The 23,935-nt window shown below is 41.5% G+C and overlaps 2 protein-coding genes across 6 annotated transcripts in view; one reads left to right on the top strand and one right to left on the bottom strand.

The window, feature by feature from the left end:
• The window catches only part of MCOLN3 (mucolipin TRP cation channel 3), a 60,373-nt gene that overhangs the window by 14,652 nt on the left and 21,786 nt on the right, over positions 1 to 23,935 (bottom strand). The window contains exons 1-4 of one of the 5 annotated variants that reach the window (XM_047727641.1): positions 11,868 to 12,134; positions 8,378 to 8,607; positions 4,840 to 5,007; positions 392 to 545 (exon numbers count right to left, since the gene is read on the bottom strand). In XM_047727641.1, coding sequence (XP_047583597.1) covers positions 392 to 545; positions 4,840 to 5,007; positions 8,378 to 8,605 — 550 coding nt within the window. In that variant the 5' untranslated portion in view covers positions 8,606 to 8,607; positions 11,868 to 12,134. Of the gene's footprint in view, positions 1 to 391; positions 546 to 4,839; positions 5,008 to 8,377; positions 8,608 to 11,657; positions 11,832 to 11,867; positions 12,135 to 23,935 lie in introns of those variants that run through there. The other 4 variants (XM_047727643.1, XM_047727640.1, XM_047727639.1 and 1 more) reach the window with 4 other exon arrangements.
• Positions 23,550 to 23,935, top strand: part of DNAI3 (dynein axonemal intermediate chain 3) — a 68,646-nt gene continuing 68,260 nt past the window's right edge. The window contains exon 1 of the mRNA XM_047727637.1: positions 23,550 to 23,764. The gene's annotated coding sequence lies outside the window, so the exon portion shown is untranslated. The remainder of the gene's footprint in view (positions 23,765 to 23,935) is intronic.

Below are 23,935 nucleotides of genomic sequence, written 5' to 3'. Positions count from 1 at the left end.
ACTGGCATATAGAGGCTAACAATGTCATAGGGCTCAGAGCACAGAGAGCCTGGGTCAAAGTTCAGCACTGCTTCTTACTAGCTCCGTCTAGTAAAGGTAAGTAAGATGTCATGTATCACTTAACTCTCTGAGCCATACTTTAGTCTTCTATAAAGTGAGGATAGCAATATATCTTTCCTTATTGGTTTGTTCTTGCTATTTTTTAAAAATCATGAGTTACAGTGAAGGGCTTGGGACAGTACCTGATACATAATAATAACTCCTACATAGTTCCTTACTATGATCTAAGAGCACTGACCAAATGGATGTTTTTAGAGATGAAATTACTGATTTTAAGAATAAATCAAGGAGTTTAAAAAAAAGGAAGCTCTAGTTTTTTGAAGAACCTCACCAGTTTCAATTTCTGGATCAATGTCAAAGGTATCATTTCCAGGACAGATGTTTCCTTGCCTGTAGAAGCGCTGACAGATCGCCATAGCAGACTGCTCCATACCCTTCTTCTCGTAAGCATGATTCCCAACCGAGGTATTGCGGATCTGCAAGTACTTCACCCAAAAAGAGAAACAGAAAATGGGAACACCAGCCAGACAGAAATGAAGCCATGGTTCCCTGCCCACCCTGCCTGTGAAATGGGAGGTTCCAACCTGCTCTCTGGGCAGAGATATTCACGTTCACGTTCACACTGATATGCAGAGCACAGGACCTGCTACTGGGTGCCAGGACAGTAGCCAGCAGAAAGCACTCCCAAATTAGAGTTCTGGGCTGCAGTCTCATTTCTGTGAGTGTGAACACGTCACAAATTTTCTGAGCTTCCGGTTCCTTGTCTACAAAATGATAAAGCTTACACCGCATCAACTCCGCGATCTTTCCTTCTTTAAAGAACTATATTCAGGAATTGATTTTTGCATTCAGTGTGAATACAAACTTTATGTCTGAACCATTTCTTATAAGGTCAGAGTTCTTCTTTGCTGCTGTAGTATAGAAGGGGGATACAACTGTTCCAAGCTAACTTGCAAAACTTAAAAACAACAACAACAACAACACTATTTCATCTTTATCATTGCAAGAATACAGTTTAGTCACTTTCACAGCAATATTCCCTCATCCTAGGGAGTCCTATAAATAAAATAAAATATAATTTTACAAATGAGAACCTTATGGGACTATTGGAATAATCATCAACTTAAACCCTGCGTGGACCTCTGTAGAAGAAAATGAAGTGCTTCAGAGCTTACCATGAACAATGCTGTTCAGCACAATTAGCGATACAAAGATAGCGCTATGGTATCCATCTCTTGGAATTAATGATTTAGTGGGATGGACACAGAGATAGATAATTCTACCAAACACTGCATGTGAAACATGCTAAATTAAATTAAATAAATCTTTTTATAATCTGAGCCTATGGCACGGATACTGAGTGGGCCTTGTCCAGGCTGCCAAGAGCATCATTTTACCAGATCTGATGCACGGTTCTCAGCTCTCATTTAACTTAGCCTGCCCACGGTGTGTGATGCAGCTGAGTGCTTTCCCTTGCACAGGATACGTCCTTCACTTGACTTCTGAGACACTGGCTCTCCACCTCATTCTCCTTTGCTGAATCCTGCTCTTGCCAACCTCTACATCTCAGAGTAACCTCGGATTCAGCCCTCGACTTCTTCAGCTGCATTCCCTCCATAAGTGATCTCAACAAGTCCCCATGTTGAAACACTATCTGTACGCCGATGCCTTCTAAATTCATAGCTCCTGACCTTTCCACTGAATTCCACACCTGGGGAGCAATCTGCCTGCCTGACACCTCTCCCTGGTGTCTAAGAGGTATCTCAAACACAAACGTGCAAACAGAAAAATCAGCTCCTTCCACGAAAATGCCCTTCTCAGTCAGTGACTCCATAAGCCACACAGCCTCACAGGCCAAAACTTAGAGATGACCCTTTAGCCTCTTTCTCTCACACTCTACTTCTGGTCCATCAGAAAGTCATACATTACTTTCAAATTATATCCCACAGTCCAGTCTCCATATGGAACTCACAGGACCGTTATAGGAGTAAGTGAATTATTGCATGTAATGCCTTAGGACAGTGATACCCAAAACATGAACCATTCTATGCTCTGCTCATTCCCTCCCTTCTCCCTGAAGTGCTCCTCCCTGAGACAGCTGCCTCCCCACACTCCGGTCTGCCCTGTCACCTGTCATTTAGCAGAGAGACCTCTCCTGACCACCTACATTCATTCCATTCATTCACTCTGCCTGTTGCTTCTTCTTCTTTTATTTTTATTTTTGTGTACCTTTTTATACTTATGTATACTTATAACCAACTGACAAATGGTATCCTTATTTACTTAATGCTTATTTCTCCTTTTTAGAATATGACTACCTCAACTTTGTCCATTTGTTCACTGTAGTATCCAGGCACCGAAAGCAGTATTTGAGGGGCACCACTGTGACTCAATTGGTTGAGGATCTAACTCTTAATTTTGGCTCAGGTCATGATCTAGGGGTCCTGGAACTAAGCCCTGCTTTAGGCTCCCTGTTCAGTAGGGAGTCTGCTTATCTCCCTCTCCCTCTGCCCCTCCCCCTGCTCACACTTTCTCTCCCTCTCTCTCAAATAAATAAATAAATCTTAAAAAGAAAAAAAAAACAGTATCTGATACACAACAGATATAAACTATTTGAAGGAATAAATATTAGCCTTTGTTAATGTATATTAGCAATTAATGTAATATAATTACATTATATTACAGTCTCTCACCTACTGAAAGCCCTCCCATGGCTTGCAGTGTCTCTCAGAATAAATTTCAAAGTTTCTTTCCAGGGTGTATAAAGCCCTGAGAGACCAGACCTAACCCACCCAAACTCATCCCCTTCATACTTCCTCAAACATATTGAATGTTTTCTGGCTTCAAGAGCCTTTGTTGTTGTTACTCTCTCAGCCTGGAATATTCTTCCCTAGACTTCCAGTCCTCAGAGAGGCCTTTTTGGACCACCCTGAGGCAACTGTTAATGCTCTCAGGCTACTTAACTTTACTTCACAGCAATCTTCACTATCTGAAACCAAATGATTTTGGTTAAACTTATTAAAATCCATCTCCTCTGTTAGAATGTAAATTCCACAGGGCAAGGAATTTATCAAGGCCACTGCTCTAACCCCAGCACTTAAAGCAGTAGTAGGCATAGAGTAGGTACTCAAATATTTGTCAAAATTAAGATAAGGTAAAAAAAAAATTAAAATGCAATAGTTGGTCTTCATTACTAGAGCTAATCTAGTCACAATGAGATGCTAAACTGCTGGGATAGGATATGTAATTACAGCACTAAGCTCTCTGTTAGCACTGGGTCTGGGGTAAGGGGCCAGAAATCTATGGTAATAAAAGGAAGCTGTATAAGTTGTTAAGTAGCATTAGGTCTTACATGTAGGGGGCAAATAGTATAACAGTGGAGATATTCGGCTTTGAGGTTTTTCTTCTCTATTCAAGGAAATAAGTGTATTAAGCCTTGCTAAAGCTACTCTGAGCCAAACTGGTAGTTTTATAGTGGAGGTAGGAGGGTGTAAGAGGTAAACTGTCCATTAAATGAAAAGATCTTGAGTTTGGTAAGGTCCCAAAGTAGACCAGTGTACCTGCAATGGTGTGTGAAGGGAGGTAAAGCTCGAAAGACAGGCAGGGATCATGAGGTAGAGTCATACAAGTATGGGGTCCTATAGCCCTTCTGAGTGCCTACTATTTGTGAAGCAATCCTCCCAGGACTTACCTAAAGATCTGAGCCTCCTGACGAACAGAAACTTGTGTCTCTTGAACTTAGTAGGATCTTGAAACATAGAAGATCCAAGGCTCAGGGATGCAAGTAACCTGCTAACATTTTGAGAAATGCTCCAGCCAAACTTCCTTGCTGTCTTAATAAGACTCTATGGAGGTCTGTGTAAGAGCTGGATGGTCAGGGGTAAGTGGTAGGACTATGTTCAACTAAAGGGCAGCCCTGGAGCTTGAGTAAGAGAACTCTGGGACAGGAATGAGGTGTGTGGGACTAGGGCGAGAAGGCAGGTGACCTATGGAACTGACCAATGGGGCCCCCAAGTGGCTGTGGCCTCTGAGGGCTTTAATCAGGCCGGGCATCTCTCCTCACTTGCCTCTGCAGCTCTACCTTGACAGAGGAATCCTTCACACAAATCCATGATTCTGTTTACTAACTTACACAGCTTACTTCCTTCACTGTAAATTTCTGGTCAATTTCACAATCCATGTGTTAACAGAAAGCCTTGGTGCCATAAATACATATGTCATCTTAGCAATTTACTACCTCACTGTGAATAGATTATCTCTGATAATGAAGAACCATAATTGCACTGTAAGAATTTTTACTTTTTTTGGACAGTTAATCAATGTTACAATAAAATCATTGTCATGTCTGACATAAAGGCCTTCCTTATTTTTTAAATGAACATTCAGGTTTCAGTTGCTATATATGCTCTCCAGAGTTAACATTCTCATTATTTGTTAAGGGCCCCTGAGCCTATAAACTCTGAAGACTTAATGACTACTTACAATCAGGTTCATGGTTAATTTTAAATCTTTGAGGAGCTCATGCCAACCCTTAGCTCTGATTCTTTTAATTAAGTCTTTAAAGTTTCTGTCTCTCTGTTATTAAACAAAAGCTTTTCTCAATTTCTAGCTTCATGGAAGTTTGATGGCTTTTTTTTTTAAATTTTAAAACGGTTTTGTACATATCATCACAGAAATGTTCACCTTTCTACAGTGGAATGTTGGTTTCTGTTATGTACATTGCTAATAGTTTTCCAGTCTGTTCTTTCTCCCATGTAAGAACACACATACTTGATTTACCTGGTTCACTGCAAAGATGATCTGATGGTATACGTCACTTTGTGTGTACACTGCATACGTGTCATCCATTCGGTCCATATATCCTTTTAAGAAGAGGTGTTTGAATGCTATAGTGTTCTCTTCCTTGAAAGCTACAACCATCTGGTTACTTAGCCCAAAAAAGACCAGCTTAAAAGAAGAAAAGGAAAAGGGGTTGAAAAAGCAATGAAATAAAAGGTCTCCGTTTAACAATCAATTTAGCAATTCAAGTATGAATATTAATTAATCCTAAGTTAAGATCTTGACAAAATTCAATAAAAATTAAACTTTTTGTAGCTGTGAATTAATTTGGCCTTAAAGATAAAGTGGCTTCCAGTTTTAAAATGAAAGAAAGTGGCTTTGCACATTCTCAAGTATGATCTTACTTATATCATTGCCCCTCCAACACCACTTTCAGGGAAGTCCTCCATTAGGAGTTCAGAGAAGCAAGGTCGCTCTGGCTAAAGAAATGGGAAGGTTTCCTTAAGAAAGAAATAATGATAGAAAACCCCTGAAGTATGTACATAACTTAGGTGGGGATACTTGAGGAGCACAGCTAAAAGGCTAAGAAGGTAAAGTTGAACTTAGCATTTGGGGGTGGGAAGCTGAGGATCCCAACACAATCCAACTGAAGGAACAGCAAGAAAAAAAAATGTCAGCAGAAAAACTGGAGGCAGATGGTGCATGGGGCTTAAAAGGCAAGTACAAGATTTTTAAATGAATTGTGCAGGACACCAAGGTTTTGAAGCAGGTGTACAATGCAATATAAGAAGTGCCTTGGAGTGCCTGGAAGGTTCAGTAGGTTAAAGCCTCTGCCTTGGGCTCCAGTCATGATCCCAGGGTCCTGGGATGGAGCTCTGCATTGGGCTCTCTGCTCAGCAGGGAGCCTGCTTCCCCCACACCCCCAGCCCTCTGCCTGCCTCTCTGCCTACTTGTGATCTCTGTCTGTCAAATAAATAAAATCTTTAGGAAAAAAAAAAAGTAGTGCCTTAAATAAAGCTAAACCTCCAATCAAACCACTATAGTTGTCAGTTTGCCAAAACTGTGACAATAAGACCAAAAACAAAAACATCCTTTCAACTGACTTCTAAATTAAAGAATATTAACATAATATAGCCTTACTATTCATGCAGGACTGACCCCAGAGGTTTACACGAAACTCAGTTATTCATGCACAAAAAGTTGTTTAACCGCACTGCTGTCTTATTAACACAAGCTCTTTCAATCACACCTGAGACTTTAGTCCTGGTACCTCTTTCACCTCCTCTTCCCTCCAAAACCATCTCAATCTCTTGCTGTTTGCTCCTTTTGTTCCCTCTCTCTCTCTCTCTCTTGCTTCCCCTCTCTCTGTCTACACACACACACACACACACACACACACACACAGGCTGTTAAGTTTAGAACATACATTCCAATTTGGGATCTCAGAGTGAAACAGGGTGTATTTTATATGGAAAAGGGAAACGACACTGAGCACCTATGCGCCATACCAGGAATTTCCTCCATACCAATCCCACAGTACAGCTCCTTAAATACCCATTTTAAAGATGGGTACAAAAAGGCCCAGAGAAGTTAAATAATTTTTTCAAGTCACATCACTGCCAAGTGTGTAGTCAAAATGTGACCCCAAGTCTAACAGACTAAATGCAAGCTCTAGCCACCCTATCAAGCTACACAAAGTAGTGCAGAGACTGACTGGGGAAAAACTGAGCATGCAAATCTTTTCTTTTCTCACCTCTCCTTGTGATGTACGCCCTGCACCCTACACATACCAGCACCCACTAGCTAACTGGACTTCTGTTTCTGAAGAGACTCAGTAAGCCAAGTGTCCTCTTTAAATCCCAAGAAGAAGACAGCTTGATATTTACATCTGATGAAGCTGATGACAGAAAAGCCTCCAGAGAATTCCCAAGGACCAATTACCAATGAGTACCCCCCTCCACGTGACGGCACTGAGCTGGGTCCCAAGGATACAATGCAGAAACAACGGTCCCTGCCCTCAAGGGTGTACCCATAGCAGAGAGAAACTATCATCGGAGACATCTTTCATTTGAGCTGCAGACATAAAATCTCCAAATGAACAGAAATTCCACCTTCTTCCTCCTGAAAAGAGGGAGGCTGTCACCCAGTCACCCTGTTTTGCTCCGTTACAAAGTCTTTATGTCATATTTGCTTGGTTGCTCTAATACAGATGAAGGGAACATCACAATTAAGAAAAACCCTTGGGGAAACCTGGGTGGCTCACTTGGTTGAGCAACAGACTCTCAGTTTCATCTCAGGTCATGATCTCAGGGTTGTGGGATTGAGCGCTCTGTCGGGCTTCGTGCTTGGCAGTGAGTCTGCTTGAGATTCTCTCTCTCTTTCTCTTCTACTCTTCCTTCACTCACACACACACACTCTCTATTAACACTCTATCACACACTCTCTCAAATTAAAAAATGAATCTGAAAAAAGAAGAAGAAGAAAAGAAAAGAAAAATCTTCAGATGGGGTGCCTGGCTGACTCAGCCAAAGAGCATACGACTCTCTCGATCTCAGAGTTTTGAGTTCAAGTCTCACATTGGGTGTAGAGATTACTTAAAAATCAAATCTTAAAAAACAAAACAAACAAAAAACCCCTCAGTTCCTTTTAGGAATGTACCTAAATGCCTTTTATATGCTTATTACTAAAAGGCTTAACATCTTAAACCATTGGTCACTTTTCCTCTTGACCACCCTAGGAAACAGAGGATGGTTAGATGAGCTCCCTAAAAAATGTGGGAGTAATTAAGAACACAGGTCTTAGAGTAAAATCTGAGTTAATTTTCGGCTCCATTCTTATAGTTTCCTGACTACGATGATTTTTTTTACCTTACTAAACCTCAATATTCTCATCTTTGAAATGGGGATAGTTACTCTCACCAGTAGGAAAATATATCTTCACAAGAGCAAATCATAATCAGTATATATAAAGAATTGCAAAATACAGTTTCCCCCAAAAATGTCCACAGAAGTCAAGGAAATGAGATTCAAATTCTCTTAAAGTGAAATCTCATATTTCACTACCTATGCCACTCTTTTTTAGTTAACTCCACTTTTTTCTCCTGTAGCGTTGTGAGAATCCAAGCACTTGCCTTAACAGAGAACCTTTGAAGTTTCTGAAGGGAGAGAAATTCCCAGGAATCTAGGAAGGAAAAGAATCCTCTGGTTGGGTAACAGCTAGTTTTCACAGCTGATTTAGAAACCTTCAGCTTCTCTATTACAGACCAAATATTAAAATTTTCTTTTCCTAAAAACTAATTCTATTATGTGACTAAAATTGTAATTTAATAAGAGATGAGAAGCGGGGGGGGGGGGGAAGTAAGGGGAAAAAAAGACCCAAAGGCTTCATTCACAAATATTAAAGAGAAAGGTTTAATATTGTGTGTTTCCTTATTTATTGTTCTCCCTTATACATACAGTTCAAAGATAGAAAAAACCACTGTCCTCACTCCTCTGTTACTAAAAGAGGCCTCATTAAACTCATGATTTGAGATGCTTACCTGTATAGTCACCGCTGCAATTTTTAGAATTTGTATGGCAAGCTTCCATGGTTTTCTGCCTCGAGCCCAGAACTTCTCACAAGGATTCATGAAAAAAAATTTGAGTTTTCGCCTCATCTGGTCTTCTAACAGAAGCTCCTCAGAGAGCGATGTGTGCTGGTTAAAAGTGCCACGATTTTCCTCTTCGTAAGAGCTGCAGCTACTTATAACAACCACAGGACTTGCCATCTCTGGGGAGAGGGAAAATAAGACTGTTTCCATCCTATAACTAAAGGCACAAATCTATATTCTTTGTGATAGAGAGTTGAGGAAGCCCAAACAAAAGATCTGGTTTCAAATAAGCACCATTGTTCTAAACTGCACTTCAGGTGTAGAATGTGACATGTCATGTTTCTTTTTGAATCAAGTAGAATGTGATATGTCATGTTTCTTTTTGTTTCAGTTACTAAGGAAATTTTCACCCAATTGAAGGTTACCGAATTCTTGGGCTGCTTCTATTAGTAAAGGGTTATATGTACATATATGCAGTAATGTATACACTCTCTGCCTCATTCAGTAACAGATATAATTAGAGCAGGGTGACCTGAAAGCTTATGCAAGGGTTTTAGAGCGTAGGTGGACCCTGGAATTATATGCAAAATCTTATATACATGAAAATATGACCATTTTTCCTGCAGTGATACTTAAAGTTTCATCAGCTTATCAAAATAAGTTTAAAACCACTGAGTTAAAGATAGTGAAGTGTAGTGTAAAGAGAACTAAGGCCGTGTTTGGTGTCTAATCCTGGTTCTACAACTTGACACTTCTGTAACCCTAGGCAAGTCACTCAGCCTCTCTGAGCCTGTCTTTTCTTCTGCAAAATGGTAATAACAATACCTATCCTCATATAATTCTGATCACATAAAAATGCAAAGCAAGCCCTGGCATAGGGTCCAACACTGAGCAAGCAGCCTCACTCTCCCTACAGCCCCAGCAGCCAGGGGAGTTTCCTAAACAGGCAACAGGATTCTTAAGGGTCGGTGGAGGCTCAGGAAACTTAACTGTTCAACAAAGGGGAATGCAGAAGCTCAATATAAGCCCAAATCCCAATGAGCTACATCACTTGTATCTGATTTTTATTGGAGGCCTTATATTTATGTAGTACATTTTGCTTTTCAGAGTATATCATATCTGTTATTTCTTTTATCTCTTTGAAAAGGATGGGGTTAGTTTTATTATCTTTGTAGCAACTTTTCCAAAATGACAAAGATGTCACTCCAGAAGTGGGAATTACCTTGGATTTTCACTCAGATTAATTAATATTATGGAAACCTTTTCAAAATAAAATACCCCAAATCACCTGGGAGAGTGGGGTGCGTCCAGGTAGACTAGAAAGGCTGGCTCTGTCGTGATATTTTTTTGCGGTGACTTCTACTCAGAAGTCAAGGTGGCGATAGGGGAGAATCAACCTATAGTAAAACATCTAACAAGTCACTGTTTAGGTATCACCCTGCTTTCCAAGCATAGAATCCCACATTTAGTTCCGATTCAAACATTCTTAGCAAACACAGCATCTCCAAGTAATTGATACTGGCTATAAAACTAGCTACAGGGAGCGTTTTTACAATATTGAAAAGATTAACAAGGATAGTGCTGAGTCAGTAAAGCATGAAACATATTTACAATGGCATAAAGATAACATATGCAGAATTTTCAAAATGAAATAATTATGATAGAACTCATTCAGGTATGGTTCTAATGTCTTAAAATGCCTGTCAAAGTATGAGTACAGAAACTCTTAGGTGAAGACATAAGGGAGAGAAAAAAGTTATTAATCCCTTAGGATTTTCACTTAAGAACATTTTATTTCCTTCTTCAAAAACCAGCATTTAAAGAGTCCTTATCTGTGGGATGTAAAATGAAGGTGATTTTATGTTCATCAAAACTGGCCCATGAACACCAACAATAGCAATGAAGCTGGTAACAATAAAGCGTGTTGGTGAATTACAGATTTGAAGACACATCAAGCCCTTTCTATTTCGATACAGTGAAAAGTAAACTTTACCCAAACAAGACACACGCCCTGTAACAGTTATGCACAGGAACAAAGAGAAAATGAGCCAGCCACAGTTAATTTATTCAGCACATGGCATCAAGTTGTCTCGGAAGCAAGCATTTCATTCACAAGGACTGACCATTACACTTGCTGTGTTAGCTTTACCAAGTCACAAAAGCCCTTCTGGAGTGCACTTTATTTTATTTTATTTAAAAGATTTTATTTATTTATTTGTCAGAGAGAGAGAGAGAAAGCACAAGCAGGGGGAGTGGCAGCCAGAGGAGGAAGAAGCAGGCCCCCAGCTGAGCAGGGAGCCAGATTCCAGGATCCCGGGATCGTGAACTGAGAGGAAGGCAGGCGCTTAACCGACTGAGCCACCCAGGCCTCCCCGGGCTGCACTTTAAAAAAAAAAAAAAAAAAAAAAAAAAAAAAGCTGCGCAGTGTCCAGACCCCTAGCGGCTGAAGGAGTGCCAACCACCCTTCACACAGGGCCGGAGGGAGCCCCGTGCCACGCGCGGTACGCGGAGATGCGGGTCTGGAGAGTCCCTCCACGGTGTTAGGCGCGCTCTTAGGATCTACAGACTGACACACACAGGTTATTTATTGACGGCGACAAGAGGCTTAATTGGACCGAGCAGCAGAAATTTAGGGGAAACCGGGGAATATGTGTAAATAGAAAAACCTCATGGTTGATAAAGTAACACAACCTAATTTCTTCAGAAGCGCTTTCTCACTTCACCAGACACCAGACTCCTTTCCGTCTTTCCTTCTTTCCTTCCCCTCCTCCCTCATCGTTTCTCCGGCTTCGGGACCGACCGCCCGGAGCGCTGCCGCGGGTGCCGGGAACCGGGGAAGCTCTCCGAGAGCGCCGCCGGCCGCAGCGCGCCCCCTCCACGGCCTCCGCGCTGCCAGCGACTTCGACAGCTCGGGCCGGCTGGAGGCCGCCCCCATTTCCATCCGCCCCCCCCCCCCCCACGCCTCTAATAAAGGCTCCTGGAGTCTAGAGAGGCTGGCTGCGCGACTTCGGGAGCATCTCTGAGTCCCCGGCGGCCCCCCGCCCAGGTCTTCCGGGGCGAGGCTCTGCCGCAGGTGGCTTCCAGCTCCGGGGGTGCCTGCCCCAGGCTTCCCGATGGGCGACGGGCTGGGCGGGGTTGCGCGGCAGAGGTGCGGGCTGACCCCGGCGGGAGCGCCGACCCACCCCGGGGGCCCCCGCCCGTACCCCGGCCGCCACGAGCCGCCACTGACCTTGTGCGGGCGGCGGAGCGGACGCCGTGCTGAAACGCAGCAGCTCGCACCCTAGTACCACCTGTGTCCCTTCCATGGTGCCGACGTCCGGGGGCCTGACCCTCCCGCTTTGTGTCTCCGACGGCTCGACACATCGCCGTCCCTCCCTGCACGCCGCGGGCGCCGCTCCCAAGACACCTGATGCTCGGGGCAGCGCCGGGCTCGACTCACCTGCGGCTCCCGGGCAGCGGCCGCGGGGCTGACAGGGGGAAGGGGTGAGGGGCGCCGGGTCTTCTCAGCGGCAGGGGGCGCGGCAGCTTGGCCCCCAGCTCCAGAAGTCTCTGAGACTGGGTTCAACCCGGTCCAACCCGATCCCCGCAGCCGCGAGTTGCGGCCGGCGGCATCCTCCCCACTTCGGCCGCTTTGACTCGTGACCCGCTTCCCCTTTGCTCCCGCTCCTTTCCACGCCCTTCCTGGTAGACTTCCAGCCGCCCAGGGGGAGCGAAGTAGGCCTGCGATAGAGCCCGGCGCTGTCCGAGTCTCCGGGCACTCCTTCACGCCCCTCCCTGTTCCCTTGGGCGAGCCGCAGAGCCCTACTCGGGTTTCTCCGGTGCTCAGGGGTGAAGCGCCGTGCAGTGCAAGTGCTAGGCTACGCGCTTCCGACCGCCGAGGGGCCACCCTTCCCGGCCCAGGCCTTTGGCAGGCCGGGGGCGGATAGACACGAGGATGGAGCCTGGAAGGAGCCTGGCTTCGGGGGAGTGTGCAGTCCTCTCAAGCAGCAGTCCTTCTGGTGTCTGCGTACAGGGGAAGTCAGCAATTGTAGACTTTGCAAGCCTGAGTCCTGCGCGCCCTGCAGGCCTTCAGGCTTTGCAGAAATCCTCTGGACCAGGTTCTGGGACAGAAAGCCCTGGAAAGCTTTAGGAGAAATGTGACTGCCTATACTTGAGGTAGTGACAAAGATTCTCTTTACTTGACCAAACATTAGCCAAGCCACTAAACCTCCTAGGCTCATCTCTGCATTTCCTTGTAAAATCCAGTTTTAGCAAGAACTCTGTTAAGTCAGTTTGACCAAAACACTCGCCCCACATACACCCCTCAATATCTGATCACCCTCAATATGTCATTAGGTTCCTCATCCTCCACGGACCCCCCCCCCCCCCCCCCCCCCCCCGCGGCGAAGTTTGATCACCCTGGGCTGCTTTCAGCAAGAATCCTGTTAGGTGGGTTTAGCCGAAACAACCTAGTCATTTTCCTCTCAGTAATTTTCCATTCACTGACCCCTGCCCTGCTCCTGGGCTATCAATTTCCACTTACCCATGCTGTATTGAGGAGTTGAGCCTCATCTTTCTCCCCCACTGTAAACTCCCATTGCAGGGGTTCCTATAACTGTCTTGAAGGTCCTAAATAAGGTCTGCCTTACAATCTTAATCGACTGTCATCCACTCTTCTTTTCCTTAAGAGTAGATCTTCAATTATAACCTTTTTTTTTCATAAATTGTTTAAAAATTAAACCTAAGATTACTTCTTATCAGGAATAGATCAGGAACTTTGATTAATTTTAATTACAACCACTTCAGGTTTGTTTTAATTGCTTTTTTTAAAATTATTATTGGGCGGCCACATGTAAGTTTGTAAATGTCACCGAATATCCATAACAGGTAATTCCCCCAAATTATATCAAAGCTCTCAGATCTTTTTTTTTTTTAATATTTATTTATTTGACAGACAGAGATCACAAGTAGGCAGTGAAGCAGGCAGAGAGAGAGGAGGAAGCAGGCTCCCTGCTGAGCAGAGAGCCGGATGTGGGGCTCTATCTCTATCCCAGGGTCCTGGGATCATGACCCAAGCCAAAGGCAGAAGCTTTAAACCACTGAGCCACCCAGGTGCCCCGCTGTCAGATGTTTTATAAGACCTTTTTAAATTCCTAAACCAGTTTACTTGGATAATTTATAAATAGAAATAGATTTTCTTGCAATGGGGTACAGGAATTTTATGTTGTTCATAAACCTGAATTCCAGGTGCTTTGAACATGCTAAATATTAAAAGGCATGCAATTGGCACACTTGATTCTTAAGTGTAATTTGGAACATATAATTTAATCTCTAATGCCTGTATGCCTCCATATGATTTAACACTATTTCTTTACCATAACAGTGAGGATTCTCACGACAGTGGGAGTTTGAAGTGCTTGATTGTTCAAGAACAATCTGAACTTTGGAGAGGTTCACAGGCATAAATGATGGCCCACAGTCAACCCTTGTTGGAGCCAAGTTAAGTAAACTGAACAAAAAATTGAATTTGACAAATGGGGCCCACATTCTCTTTAATTCCACTTACTGACTGTGCAGAATTACTGAGCCTCTCCCCTCCATATTTCCTTCTGTGTTTAATCTAATGAAAAGAATGACAAATTTTATTTAATAATATACATGTAAAGCACCCACTACTGTGCCTGGCATATTTTACCTGCTTGTAAATATTGATCTTTTTTATTTTTGGAAGATCTAAATTAATGAAAAGATCAACCATGTTCATAGATTGCAAAGTTCAGTACTAGTAATATATCAACTCTCATCAAAATCATTTATATTTTCAACCCAAGCTCAATCAAAATTCCAGAAAACTCTTTTGCAAAAATTAACAATATGTTTCTTAAATTAATATGTATGGGCGCCTGGGTGGCTCAGTCAGTTAAAGGGCTGCCTTGGTCTCAGGTCATGATCCCAGGGCCTAGGGGGATTGAGATCCAGCCCCACATCAAACTCCCTGCTCAGCGGGGAGCCTGCTTCTTCCTTTGCATCTGCTCCCCCCCACACACTCCTGCTCTCATTCTCTCTCTCTCTCTCTCTCTCTCTCTCAAATAAATAAATAAATAAATAAAATTAATATGTAAATGCAAAGAGCCAAGAATAAACAAAGCAATTTTTTTTAAAGATTTTATTTATTTATTTGACAGAGAGCTAGAAAGCACAAGTGGGGGAGGGATGGCAGAGAGAGAGGGAGAGGCAGGTTTCCCACTGAGCAAGGAGACCAATGTGATGGGGGGGGGACTGGATCCTAGGACCCTGAGATCATGACCAGAGCCTAAGGCAGGCACTTAACCAACTAAACCACCCCGGTACCCCAAAATAATTTTTAAAAATAAAGACAAAATTGGAGAATTTATCTTACTTGATTTCAAGACTTATTATAAAACATATATAAGGAAGACAGTTTGGTATTCATGAAAAGAGACATAAAATATATATAAACAATGGAACAGACTAGAGAATCCAGAAATAGATCCACACATATATATGGTCAATTTATTTATTTTCTTTCTTCTCTTTTGCTTTTTTAATATGAAATTACTTTTTCCCTTATTTGGTATTTTGTTACGTCTCCCTTTTTATTACTGAGATGCAGTTGACACACAATGTTATGTTAGTTTCAGGTGTACAACCTAATGATTCCACAATTCTATACCTTACTTAGTACTCACATGGTAAGTGTAGTCACCATCTGTCAGCATACAATGTTATTACAAAATTACTGACTATTTTCCCAATGCTGTACTTTTTATTTTTTATCTCTGTGTACAGTCAATTGATTTTTGACAAAGATGTCAAACAAATGTGGAGGGCAAAATTAAACCTTAACATTCAACATAATAATATTGGTTCAAGAGAATATACTGACATCAAGTCAAAAGGAAGACAGGAAATGCTGACAGACAGAGTCAAAGATTAAGGTCAACATTTCTGGAAAGCATGACAGGAGCACATCAGAAAGCACCAGTTAGGAGCTAATCAATCTTGCTTGTTATTGTTGTCATATTATAAGGGTGTGCTCATGGCCTTGCCTGGTGAGTACTTCTTGCAAATAAAATTAACATGACTATGCTTAACTGCTTGAGTCAAGCAGAGAGAGTCAGTTATCATATGGTTTCACTTATTTGTGGAGCATAACAAATAGCATGGAGGACAAGGGGAGATGGAGAGGAGAAGGGAGTTGAGGGAAATTGGAAGGGGAGGTGAACCATGAGAGACTATGGACTCTGAAAAACAATCTGAGGGTTTTGAAGGGGTGGGGAGTGGGAGGTTGGGGGAACCAGGTGGTGGGTATTAGAAAGGGCACGGATTGCATGGAGCACTGGGTGTGGTGCAAAAACAATGAATACTGTTAAGCTGAAAAGAAATAAAAAAAAAAAAACATGACTATGCTTATATACATAGACTACATGGCATGGTATTTCAAGGAATAACAAGTTTTGCAAGGAAAAATAACTCCCTAACTTGGCAGTGTCAACATATTTCTATTTAAAACTGCTGATCTTGCTAGGAGATCCAAATGTTACATTATTTGACTATTATCTAATCATACTTGCTGCAATTTCCAGTGTTTGACTATTTACTAAAAGATATAGTTCTTTATAGAACAGACAAAATATTTTCATTGCTAATAAAGTAAATGAACTTGTATATACCCTAATGCCTGATCTGGTAATGTTTTGGAAGTGCTTCTAACAGCTAAACCAGTATCAAACACAAATAAGAGGAATTTTTCCTTATCTGGAAAAACAAATATCAAATCCATTGGATAAGACAATTAGTGTCTTACGTGTTTTAAATTATCACTTGAAGAATAACTTTTTAAGTATTAAATTTTTTTATTTTAAAAATGATTTTTATTTAGAATTTATTTTATTTTATGAAATGTCTGTAATAGTGATCATTGTTGCTTGTAATGAAATATACAATCTTGTCCAATATATTGGTTCATAATAATAATAAACCATGCTTTTATTATTATCTTTTTTTAAACAGAAAGAAAGCTCTGGAACTTTTAGTATAACCCTATGCAGCAAAATGATTCATTGTTCATTATAATGGTTACTCATTATACTTAAAAAACATAAAAATAAAGTGTTATGAAAAATACAAAATAACACAATTTTGGGAATTTCTTTTTTGTTTTTGATCCTGAATCCCAAAGGTTAATATTTGTTGGGAATTGGGAAACATTACCACAATAATCAATGAATCTCTACAGCGTTCTTTGCATCTGATGGGTTGAAGAGAGCTCTTTCACACCTTTTTCTTCTCACTGTATAAAAAATTTCAGTGTAACAGAGCCTAGCTGAAAGTCTCAGGTAGCCTGAGTGTTAAGTCACACATATGTCAACCCCAAATATTTTTCACCTTTCTCTTTATATCTGTATCACTCATCTTCTTTCCCCCTTAATTCCTTCTCTGTTTTTAAAATTAAAATGTTTACTGATTGGGCACCTGGGTGGCATAGTCAGTTGAGCGTCTGACTCTTGGTTTCAGTTCAGGTCACTGATATCAGGGTTGTGAGATCAAGCCCCATGTTGAGCTCTGTGCTCAGCACCCAGTCCGCTAGGGATTCTCTCTCCTTGTCCCTCTGCCCCTCTCCCTCTGCCCCTCACAGCCCCCAAATTCAACACATTTACATGCCATTTGATTTACTTCCAGTCTTTTTGTTTTACAAGAAACAAAACGTTATAAAGTTAACCTCTATCCCCCAAAGTAACCTTCTGTCATGAATTGGTGGAAATCATCCCAATAGTTCATTTGTGATATGAAATAATTTGTGCATCATGTTTTTGTTCACAACGATGACATTGCTCTGTACATAATCTTCAACGTTTACCTCACCGTTTTGGTTCTGAGCTGTATCCATGCAAGTTTGTTTATTTTGGCAGCTTTATGGTAATTTGTGGATTAAAGCAAAACACCTTCCATTATCCTACTGAGGGACATTTAGGTTATTTCTGTCTTTTGCCATTACAAAGAAATTCTGCAGTAAACATCTATGAAGCATTCCCTCACACACATATGTAAGAGTTCCTCTAAGGTGAATATCCAGGAGTAGAATTGCTAGAGTATAGGATATGTACATTTTCAGTTTTAATAGGTACTTCCAAATTATTCCCCAAAGCGGTGTTCCAAGTCATTTATTGAATAATATATGGTGTATCATCTATACGCCAGGCAGAGATTCAGACACTGGGGATTCAGCAGTTAAAAAAAAAAAAAAAGACAAAAATTTCTGCCCTTGCAGAGTTCATATTTCAGTGGACAAAAATAGTCAATGACCATAATAAATTAATTATAGACTGTGTTAGGAGGCAATTAATGTTGTGGGGGGGAAAATAACTCAGACGTGGGTGGCTTAGTCCGTTAAGTCCCTGACTCTTGGTTTCAGCTCAGGTCTTGATCTCAGGGTCATGAGATATCCCTCCTACCCCACATTGTGAGCTCCATACTGAGTGCAGTAAGTCTGCTTGAGATTCTCTCCCACCCCCTCTACCCCTCCCCTTACTTGCACACACACATACTCTCTCTCTCAAATAAATAAATAAAATCTTAAAAAAAAAATCAGAGAAAGGAGAAGGAGGAATGTTGAGAAAATGCCATTATCAATTGGGTGGAGATAGACCTCACTGAGAAGTTAACATTTTAGCAAAAACTTGAAAGCTATCTGCTTTCAGTATTACAGCAGAGGGAACAGCCAGTGTAAAGCAGACGTGCCTGGTCTGTTTGAGCAACCCCAAGGAGGCCGGGGTGTACACAGCGGCGGGAACCACAGGGACGACTAGTAGGAAATGAGGCTAGCAACAGAGGCCAGGTTATGCTGGACCACAACCGGAGGCCATTGTGTGGACTTGGGCTTTCATGTAGCGTGAAATGGGAGCCAATGGACGGTTTTAAGGAGAGGACGGGCACGATTTGTCTTATGTTTTAAAAGTGTATCCCTCTGGCTGCAGTGAAAAAATATGTCCCAAAAGGGTGAAAGATGAAAGCAAAGGAGTTAAGGATGACTCACAGATGTTGGCCTGAGCAGCCATAAAGATGGAATTGCCATCAGTGGAGGAGAAGCTGACTGCAGGACCAACACCTCGGTGGGGGAGAATCAGGAGTTGGTTTTGAAAGTGTTTGAGAGGTCTACTCAGTGCTTTTCAGACTGCTGGAGGCTACCTAGTTTGGTTTTGTTTCCATTTCTCTCAAGGACCAATACTTCCATAGTACACAGCACAAATAATTTGCTAGAAAATGAAATAAAGACATTTAAAATATAAACTTCAGTTTTGTTTGTATGCAACATAAGTAGTTATTCTGTCAAATTACTCTCAAGTTTTCAAGTACTTTTTATTTCTGTACTTTTGTTGCAGATGGGTGGAAATTTTTCGTGGACTAGTGGAGTAATAACAAATATTTCCTGGCTGGCTGTGATCTGAGAGGCCATACTTTAGATGACCCTGTATTAGACATTCAAGTAGAACTATCTATTAGATCATTGAATATCCAAATCTACTTTTAATCATCACCAAAGGGCAGAGGTAGGTAATGTCTATAAATTGAACTGAATTTAAGAGTAATTCTGATTCAACAACTATTCATTGAGGATGTACCACATTTGAGTCACTATGTGGCCTTTTTTGTGGCAGTGCCAAAGGGAAGGGACAGATTAAGATCTGTGGGCAGTCTGGACAGGCATCCCTTCATACTAACAATATTCTTTAAAACTTTATTCACCGTATATCTAATGGAATAAAGCAAAAACTGATTTCTGTTAACAAACATGTATATTTTTTTCTTCACATTTGAAATAACTTATTAAACACAATTTTCCAAACCAAATAACTTCTAGAGAGCATCTTTAACTGTTCAAAATCTAAACATTCAAGCTGGGTGAACCCAGAGATGGGAGCCTTACCTTTTGGTTAAACCTTGTGATTTGTACCCAGTGACAAAAATATTCAACACAGATTTTCTTTCAAATCGAAAGCTGTCTTCTTGGTGGAGAGAAGAATCACTTTTCTCTCTCTCCGGGTATGGAAGAAGTCCCTTGTGGAAAGTTAGACTGACAATCTACTTCTAATTCACTACTGTGAAGTGTTATCTCTTTTGGGAAATGTCCCCATATGGCAGTAATGTGGTTGCTCTCAACCTTTATCTGGTTTGGTTCTGAGGAAAGATTTGTCATCCCAGAGTTTCCAGAAGGACAAGTGAGCTATAGAGAGTTTAATAGTTTGTCTGATGTCACTTATCCAGAAAGTGTCAAATTAAGCCTCCAACATAATTTTTTAACTTTAAGGATGGTATTATTTGAATGATTCCACTTTAAAAAATATTTATAGTGCCCTAACAGTAATACTCATTACACATCTAGAACTGATATTTCACTGGCTCTAGATGCCCGTTGATACTGTAGGACTATTACCACCAAAGACTCTTCCACCACCAACTCTTTCTGAGTGTAGAGAATGGAGTCTCATCTATACCCACAAATAAGACCAGTCTGTTACCACATGGCCTCATATTTTTCTCCTCAGTTCCTGCCTTGGTTTTTCCAGGGACATCTGCTGCCCACAGCCTACCAGCCATTCTGATGGGGATGGGAGGGAGGGGGCTAATCCTCTCTAGTCCCTATTAGACTCAAGCTATTCTGTGTAGAAGTCATCAGAAACGCCTATCTCCTCACTTTAGTGTGACACATATTCCAATTTCTTTTTGAAGTTTTACCTCATTTTTTTCTAAAATTGCCACAACTGGTCCTCTCCTCCAAAAGCAAAAGCTTTGTGCCCAGGTCAGACTGTTGTGTAGTCTACTAGGATGCTCCTCAGTTCCTCAGGCAACAGGTTGTGATAGTTTCCTCAAGCATGTTTGGAACATGTTGAATCCCAGTAGTTTAGGATTCAAACCCGGACCCTTCCTTGCCTGCGACCCTTTCTCCCTCCCAGGCATACTGACGCAGGCACAAAAAAAAAAAAAAAATGCATAATGACTCCTATTCAGAGTCCTCAACCCCTAGTTTCTGAACTTAACTCTTAAAAAAAAAATTCTTAAAAGTGGTGGGGGAGTAATTCACCAAAATAATAATTAGTAAAGAACCATCTCATATCTAGTTTGTCAGATTACCCTTCTATAAATCCAATCTGAAGCTTATCAAGATGTCCTTAAATAATCAGAGAAGTGTTTTCGACTACAAATTCTTGACTCATTACATTTTCACTCAACTATTAAAACTGAAACTAATTTTTAAATATCTTCAAATTTTAAGCAAATTTAATTCAGCATCCCCTGGAAAGCACATAATTGTTCACCAGCCACCATGGGGATGTTTCATGTCCTGAGCACTCCCATGAAAGAACAGATGTTCAGTCAATCATTTGTAACTTAAATTTGCAACATGAAGAGATTACTAAGTATTTTCCATTTAATTTCTCACTTTCTCAGTGTCATGGCTTATGACTCATTCCCCCAATGGTCATTCCTTTACAGTGTCTCTAAAGAAAAATGTGACAGAAAGTCTTGATGTCTCATCCACATCACAAGGTTATAGTCTTTATTTGCTTAAATCTGACTGCCACAGATTATGATTTTAAGAAAAGGAAATTCTTTGGAAGAATGCAAAGACACTTCTGTTAGGTAGCTTTTTCTAGATGGATTCTCAAGAACAGTCAATCAAATAATTCCACATATATTTTACTAAATACCCATGTCAGATACTGTGCTAAACAACGGAGATCAGAAGGAAAGGGATACCAACTGCGATGGGGGAGTCCTGAAGCCCAGTGGGGGAGCCATCCATATAAACAAGTCATTGCAACACAGTGTCCTACTTGCTATAGTGGAAAAACAGAGAAAAGAGTGACTCGTTCTTTTGGGTACCTGGATGGCTTTGCAGAGAAGGTGATATTTGAGCTGGGTGTTGAACAAAGATGAAGATAGAGGTAGGGATAGAAGTAGAGGGATGAACAGATGCAGCTATTAAAGGGCATGGCAGATTGAGGGAGCAGTAGAGAGCTCTGTGTAACCAGAGCTCTGCCTCTCATCCTTGGACAAGTCCTGGGCCTATGCAGCACTATGCCAGGGGCTATGGAAAACCACGGGACAAGCATGTCCCAGCTGCCTGGGGCTTCTTTGCGTTTATTCAACTTTATGTCAATTTTAGCAAATAGTGATTTTAGACATTTTCCCCAGTTCTATTGGAATATGATTAACATACAACATTGAATAGGGATTTTAGATATCTTAGAAATGAAAACAAACATGAACACATCTGGGAAGAAGAATGCAAAAACTTCCATGAGTTCTTCATATGAAACAAATATGCCTGAATTTCAGAAGTCTGTTTCAAGCTGTAACTCTCTTAACATCAGCCTATTATCACCAATCCCTGTGTTTTTATGACCCTCGGCTCTTAAGGGTTTCACTTGAGGAATCTTTAAGGCATCTTTCAGAACCCTGTATGTACTGGGTTTCACATGCCAAATTGAAAACATTTAAGCAAGCTGATGTCCAGATTGCATCTCTGTTGTAGAACGCTGTGGCAACTTGGCATATAAAGAAGAGGGAAATAAAAAGAAGAGACTATTACCACCTTGTAGGTGAGAAATTAGGCCTTCCTGAGATAAGGCAGAGGCAGTGAGGATGGCTAAGAAGAGATTAACTATTTGAGAGATAATTTAGGAAAGGAAAATGACAGGACTTAGTGACCTGTTTACTGTGAGCAGTAGGAGTCAGGGATGACTCTCAGATTTCTTGCTTGCAGACCAATGGACAGTGAATATTTTTACCTAAGGTAGAAAATAAAAGAGGAATAAAGTTTCCAAAAATATCTGAATGATATCTGAAAGACAAAGAACTGACTTTTGCCTCTGCTGAGTTGTGATGCCTGTGATACAGGAATTATTCATTCAATATCTTCATGTGGCAACTATTAAACATGATGAACTAAGTGAGAGATGCATTTGGAAGTATCCAGTAGTTGATGGAAATTCAGGTCTGAATGAAATCTGAGAGATGTATGAGGCTGAAACCATAGAAATGGAAGTCACTGATGTGCTTTGCACGATGGCTAAAGCTAAGGGGACTGACTATGCCACCAGCAAGGTGCAGAATAAGAAAAGAAGACTCAGCACTGAGCCCAGGGAAAACTAAACTTTTGGTGTCAGGGAATAGAAGAGCCTGGGAAAAGGTTGTCACAATGTCAGACCGGTAAGTCCTCCTTCCAGGTTTTTTTTTTTTTTTCCTTTTTTAAAAAAATGATTTCTTCAGTAAAATTTATTTGCATTTTGCAAACACAAATTCTTCAGAAATTTTAAAGAATAAACGTGATCTTCCTACACATCATGTCAAGTCATGCTATTTAGGATCATATATTAAATATATCGTGAATCTATAAGCCTCTTCTCAATTAAATATTTTCATTTAAAATGGGTTGTAAAAAATTAATTTGGACTAATTGCAGCAGTCAATTGCATACTTTATTAAATTCTGCCAGCTTACTAATTAGGCAGTTTTAATTATTTTTTAGAGGAAACGATAAACAACGTTCAGGGAGATGAGCTTCACTGTATGAATCCCATAGGACCCATAACCACCGATAGAATGAACAACAGAGTTACTAAGGGATTTAATCCTCCTCCCCTGAGACTTCTGGTATGAGTGACACTATACAAAAATTACTTTGGCAAGAGGAAAATGTAACACATCAGAATTCCGGGACACTCACGACATCTAATCCAGCCAGATTTTATCTCCTTCACACTGGAATCTAGGACAGGTTTTTGGCATTGTCCCCAGACCCCAATGGGTAAGCAGAGCTGTCCCAAGGGGTTTTAAGCCAGCGATCCTCTTATCATCCTTCACTCCCTACTGCTAGACCCCACGCTCTAGAAGGTTTCATCTTTGGGTACTGTTGCTCTGTCGCATCTTTGGGTGCGAAGCGTGGCTGTGGGTCCTGGGGTCAAGCCAAGCTACTGGCCTCTTATACACGAACCTAGATTGCACAACTCCTTCCTTGCCATTGGAAAACTGGGGACCTCACCGCGGCTCAAGTTGCATGACGTCAGCATCATAGCAGCCAATCATAAGTGTGCTCGGCTGGAGAGTGGACACTGTACTGGTGGTGGTGGTCTGTCAATCTCGGCAGAGGAGCCGCCTCTTTCCTCTTAGCAACGGTTGTGTCATAGCAACAGCTTGCCAGGGCAGCTGCAGTTGGAGCTCTTGGGACCTGTTTTTCTGCGAAGAGAGTCAAACTTTCATCTCCAGCTCCCAGAGGAGCTTTCTCCAGGGTACTGCAAAGAGGCTTCTTTTCCCGTCCGTTAGCAGTCTCAGGTAAGGGAAGGTCTGAATGGGAAAGGAGGCTTGGAAAACAAGTATTTTACTCCCTTTAACGGCATTTAGAACACTCGCGGGGCCAGCGATGTGCTTGATGCAGTGAAGACTGCAAAAAGCTACAAAACTTTCTCTGATTTCAAAGAACGTCCGGCCTTGCCAGGGGACACA

Source organism: Lutra lutra, chromosome 4, assembly GCF_902655055.1.
Source record: "Lutra lutra chromosome 4, mLutLut1.2, whole genome shotgun sequence".
Lineage (NCBI taxonomy): Eukaryota > Metazoa > Chordata > Mammalia > Carnivora > Mustelidae > Lutra > Lutra lutra.
This window is presented reverse-complemented; position numbering and strand designations above follow the sequence as displayed.